We start from the raw sequence: 6,180 nt of genomic DNA, 5'->3' as shown, positions 1-6,180 counted from the left end.
GGACTGCTGTCATGTGAGCGCTGTGATGAGCTTCATCAGGACTGCTGTCATGTGAGCGCTGTGATGAGCTTCATCAGGACTGCTGTCATGTGAGCGCTGTGATGAGCTTCATCAGGACTGCTGTGATGTGAGCGCTGTGATGAGCTTCATCAGGACTGCTGTCATGTGAGCGCTGTGATGAGCTTCATCAGGACTGCTGTGATGTGAGCGCTGTGATGAGCTTCATCAGGACTGCTGTGATGTGAGCGCTGTGATGAGCTTCATCAGGACTGCTGTGATGTGAGCGCTGTGATGAGCTTCATCAGGACTGCTGTGATGTGAGCGCTGTGATGAGCTTCATCAGGACTGCTGTGATGTGAGCGCTGTGATGAGTCTCCCAGCTCTGTGCTGGCTGATGCCTATTAATAGCTGCATGGAGCCGAGTGAGGCGGCCTCTTCCTCCACATTCCTCACATCACACACTCGAGAGAGAAACATCTGGGGAACATGTGTGTGACATGGCTCAGCGCTACTGGACAGAGACAGAGACAGACATGTGCACACAGAGACACGCACACAAACACGCACACACACAGACACACACACGCACACAAACACACACCCACACCCACAGACACACTCACACGCATGCCAGCGCAGTTACAGAGAAGCCAGTGAGTGTTGCATCATCTTACCAGTCTTATTGTAATGATGCCTGGACTATTAAAAGATTCTCCTCTAGCACCAAACCCTTAAGAAAAACTTGTATAGAAATGTAGAGATAATTAAAGGCATGAATGGGCAGTCTTCCAGCGCTGTGGAAAATGATTTATAGAAATCTTTAGCAATGGTTGTGATCTACAGATCCAGCGGCTCTCATTCAAACGCAGTGACAGACTGACCGGACGACCCTCTCTGTTTTTTCAATCACGCTGCGTTGCCAAGCAGACACAGAGCTCGAGCTCAGGAAAGCAGATCTCTGAGATTAAGCCTTTATCTGCCCTTATCAACAGCCCTTACTTGCACTGGCATGCAGTTCTGTCCTCACAAGTTTGTTTTTTGTCATGCTTTCCTGAACTCGGGACTTCAAAAAAGCAAGCAGTACACACACGGACACACACAGAAACAGACAGACACAGACACACACACACACAGAAACAGACAGACACAGACACACACACACACACACAGAAACAGACAGACACAGACACACACACACACACACAGAAACAGACAGACACAGACACACACACACACACACACAGAAACACAGACACAGACACAGACACACACACACAGAAACAGACAGACACAGACACACACACACACACACACACAGAAACAGACAGACACAGACACACACACAGACACACACACAGACACACACACACACACACAGAAACAGACAGACACAGACACACACACAGAAACAAACAGACACACACACACACACACAGAAACACAGACACACACACACACACAGAAACAAACAGACACAGACACACACACACACACAGAAACACAGACACACACACACACAGAAACAAACACACAGACACACACACACACAGAAACAGACACAGACACACACACACACAGAAACAAACAGACACAGACACACACACACACAGAAACAAACAGACACAGACACACACACACACACAGACACACACACAGACACACACACACACAGAAACAGACAGACACAGACACACACACAGAAACAAACAGACACACACACACACACACAGAAACACAGACACACACACACACACACAGAAACAAACAGACACAGACACACACACACACACACAGAAACACAGACACACACACACACACAGAAACAAACAGACACAGACACACACACACACACACAGAAACACAGACACACACACACACACAGAAACAAACAGACACAGACACACACACACACACACACACACAGAAACACAGACACACACACACACACAGAAACAAACAGACACAGACACACACACACACACACACACACACACACAGAGCAACAGACATAATCTACACAAGAATCAATGGAAGAAAACAGCAACAGACATAATCTACACAAGAAGAAATGAAACAGCAACAGCCATCTGGGCTTGGATGTTGTGGTTTGTGTGTGTGGATTCCAGGGAGCCCTGCACACTGATTAAGCTCACTGGCTCTCACTCACACAGCAAAGAATAATAAATACCCGTGAAAGAATAATAAATACCCATGAAAGAATAATAAATACCCGTGAAAGAATAATAAATACCGGCTTGTTGTGGAACTTCCCAGGAAAAGGGAAGCGGCTCCGAGTCACATGACAGGAAGAGGCTGTGATGGCAGTGTGATGCTGCTTTTGAGTGTGTTATTGTTTGATATTAAATAAATGGTTCCTCCCTTATATCTGCAAGGGAAGTAATGTTAAAACTTTACAATGCATTAGTAAGACCTCATCTAGAATATTGTGTTCAGTTCTGGTCACCTCGTTACAAAAAGGATATTGCTGCTCTAGAAACAGTGCAAAGAAGAGCAACCAGAATTATCCCGGGGTTAAAAGGCATGTCGTATGCAGACAGGCTAAAATAATTGAATCTGTTCAGTCTTGAACAAAGAAGACTTCATTGAGGTGAGGGAAGGCTGAAGTTCAGTCACAAAGCACCTCAAGCAGCATAACCTCTGAGCTCTATGAAGAGGAGCTCTGTGCTGGAAGTCACATGATTGCAGGAAATTAAGCTTTGAAAGCAGTTTTAAAAACCAGGTGGTTTGTTTGTTGGATCGGAGCGTGTGGTCGTCGTGGCTTTCTTGGTTTCACTCGGGGGATTTTTGCTTTTGTAATTTAGCGACTCGTTTTGCGTTGGATATTATTATTAGAAATTTCTCTGTGTAACAAAATGACTGTACTGCAATTTATAAATAATGACATCATTATTAGCCAATCAGAGTGTTGCGTTGGTTCAGAATTGGGAGGGATTATGATTCTGTACAGTGGTGTGGTGCACATTTCTTTGCCAGCCTACACACCACATATTAACTTGCATACTTAACTGAGGGGAGTTCTGAAACCCAGGACTGTGTGCAGGACTTGTTTCAAGTTTCAAACCCTGATCTACGCTCTCATAGGATACTCAGTCTCTCCCTCTCCTCCTCCTCCTCCTCCCCCTCCCCCTCCCCCTCCCCCTCCCCCTCCTCCTGTTAAATCCTGTCTCTCTTTGTTCATGTACAATGGTGTTTTAATAGCCAGGCAAGTGCTCCTCTGACTGAAACCATTTGCATACAATACAATGAGAATCACTCTGCGTCTTTCTCTTACAGACACAGTGACATGTGCAGGGTGACTCATACAATCAGGGGAGCTGGTTGCATTGGCTCTGGCACCAGGTTATGGAGGCAAAATCGTCTGGGACTGAGTCCCCTCGCAGTGCTACAGCACCCTCTACTGGCCAGGCATCTGGGGAGCTCAAAGCAGACACCTGCAGGGCTGGCCTTTGTCCTCCAGAGGCCGGCAGCTCTCTGATATCTACTCTTGAATCCGGGATACACTCCTCTGCACTGGGCAGAGCAGGAGGGAACCAAATAATACATCCAGGCAATGATTAACCAAGAGGGGCAATTGCAGAGCTGCTGTACTCGTGACCCTCAGAGTTAGAGCTTCGGCTTTACTGCCAGTGACCTGGTATTGCATGAGAGGAAAGCCAGTTCACTCACAACAGCAATGGAATTTCACCTTATCTTGGCATCTCAAGGTTCTTCCAGGTGACAAAGATTCATATTGCTGGAGCAAAATGCTGATTCAAGTTACTGATTATATCCTAGAATGTGTCAACAAATGGGTTTGATTTTTGTTATTTCTTGCAATGTTTGATTTCTTTGTTGTCGTTTTTTTTGCAAACTTGCAAGTGGAGAAAATCAGCTAATGGAATCTGGCAGTGCGTCATGAAGTCTTTCCTATGAATTAAAATACCTTACCATGTCTGGGAAAGCAGTGTGTGTGTGTGTGTGAGAGAGAGTAAGCAAGCTAAGTTCTCAGCTGGCAGAAGTTGAATCCCTAAATCCCTGAATCCGCTGTGTGTCTGATTCTCCTCACCCAGACGCTCTGACAGATTGGGAGCCGCTTACCTAATTAAACTAATTGCAGTTTAGCCTCCAGCAGACCCCGCAGCCTGGCCTGTGATCCCAGTGAGAGCGGGGCTGGGTCAGTGCTTGGACTGGAGAACACAGGGTGGGAATGGTGTTGGGGAATCTTCAGCACTGCACTGGCAGTGCTGTTCAAGAGCTCAAGAGGAGCTACAATGGGATATGAGGCTGCCATTACTGCAGCATGCTAACTATACTCTTGCCAAATGATCTTTAGTGGCAATGCAGACACAGCCAGTGGCACTACAATGGCAATGCAGTAATGGTTCTGTATTACACTGAGGGGCAATGGCAGCACAAGTATAGGGCAGCTACAATGGGGTGAGGCTGGTAGAATGGGACCCCAGTGTGCTCACTATACCCTTCCTGAATGATCTTCAATAGCACTACAATGGGGTGAGGCTGGTAGAATGGGACCCCAGTGTGCTCACTATACCCTTCCTGAATGATCTTCAATAGCACTGCAATGGGGTGAGGCTGGTAGAATGGGACCCCAGTGTGCTCACTATACCCTTCCTGAATGATCTTCAATAGCACTGCAATGGGGTGAGGCTGGTAGAATGGGACCCCAGTGTGCTCACTATACCCTTCCTGAATGATCTTCAATAGCACTACAATGGGGTGAGGCTGGTAGAATGGGACCCCAGTGTGCTCACTATACCCTTCCTGAATGATCTTCAATAGCACTGCAATGGGGTGAGGCTGGTAGAATGGGACCCCAGTGTGCTCGCTATACCCTTCCTGAATGATCTTCAATAGCACTACAATGGGGTGAGGCTGGTAGAATGGGACCCCAGTGTGCTCACTATACCCTTCCTGAATGATCTTCAATAGCACTACAATGGGGTGAGGCTGGTAGAATGGGACCCCAGTGTGCTCACTATACCCTTCCTGAATGATCTTCAATGGCAATGCAGACAGACAGACAGTGGCACTGCAGTGGTTCTGTGATGGTGCCAGATAAACCCGCTGGGATCGGGTTCGGGTTAGTAGTTCTTCTAGCTGGGCTTGCTTCATTGTAACCCTGTAACAGGGTGATGTAAATTGAATGGGCCTCACAGGAAGGATTGCTGGAAGGATTATGCAATTAAACTCAGTCTACTAGAGGAGGCTTGCACTAAGCTGCAGTGTGTGTTCAGGGCTGAGTGAACGCAGGGTGTTTCCTTCATAGTCTAAATATAGCAGCTGTGGTTCTGTGTGACTGAGCCCAGAAATAGCTACTCTGGCCTCTGTTTTAAATGCTAAAAGAAAGTTAATAAGCTCAGGGATAAACATTTCCAACACTGAAAGCATTGAGAAAGACCAAATGTTTCTCATTGAATTTATATATACTAATATATATATATATATATATATATATATATATATATATATATATATATATACAGAGAGGTCTGGTAAAGCATAGGGAAGCATTGTAAAGCACAGAGAGGTCTGGTAAAGCATAGGGAAGCATTGTAAAGCACAGAGAGGTCTGGTAAAGCATAGGGAAGCATTGTAAAGCACAGAGAGGTCTGGTAAAGCATAGGGAACCATTGTAAAGCACAGAGAGGTGTGGTAAAGCATAGGGAAGCATTGTAAAGCACAGAGAGGTGTGGTAAAGCATAGGGAAGCATTGTAAAGCACAGAGAGGTCTGGTAAAGCATAGGGAAGCATTGTAAAGCACAGAGAGGTCTGGTAAAGCATAGGGAAGCATTGTAAAGCACAGAGAGGTCTGCTAAAGCATAGGGAAGCATTGTAAAGCACAGAGAGGTCTGCTAAAGCATAGGGAAGCATTGTAAAGCACAGAGAGGTCTGGTAAAGCATAGGGAAGCATTGTAAAGCACAGAGAGGTCTGGTAAAGCATAGGGAAGCATTGTAAAGCACAGAGAGGTCTGGTAAAGCATAGGGAAGCATTGTAAAGCACAGAGAGGTCTGGTAAAGCATAGGGAAGCATTGTAAAGCACAGAGAGGTCTGGTAAAGCATAGGGAAGCATTGTAAAGCACAGAGAGGTCTGGTAAAGCATAGGGAAGCATTGTAAAGCACAGAGAGGTCTGGTAAAGCATAGGGAAGCATTGTAAAGC

General features: G+C 46.1%; 1 protein-coding gene across 1 annotated transcript in view; it reads left to right on the top strand.

Annotated features, from left to right (window-relative positions):
• Positions 1–3,693, top strand: part of LOC117430999 (uncharacterized) — an 18,263-nt gene extending 14,570 nt beyond the window's left edge. The window contains exon 9 of the mRNA XM_059020515.1: positions 3,295–3,693. Coding sequence (XP_058876498.1) covers positions 3,295–3,303 — 9 coding nt within the window. The 3' untranslated portion in view covers positions 3,304–3,693. The remainder of the gene's footprint in view (positions 1–3,294) is intronic.
• Positions 3,694–6,180: the final 2,487 nt, after the last annotated feature.

This window comes from Acipenser ruthenus, unplaced genomic scaffold (genome assembly GCF_902713425.1).
Source record: "Acipenser ruthenus unplaced genomic scaffold, fAciRut3.2 maternal haplotype, whole genome shotgun sequence".
Taxonomy (NCBI): Eukaryota; Metazoa; Chordata; class Actinopteri; order Acipenseriformes; family Acipenseridae; genus Acipenser; species Acipenser ruthenus.
The sequence above is the reverse complement of the archived record's forward strand: the minus strand, read 5'-3'. Positions and strand labels throughout refer to the sequence as shown.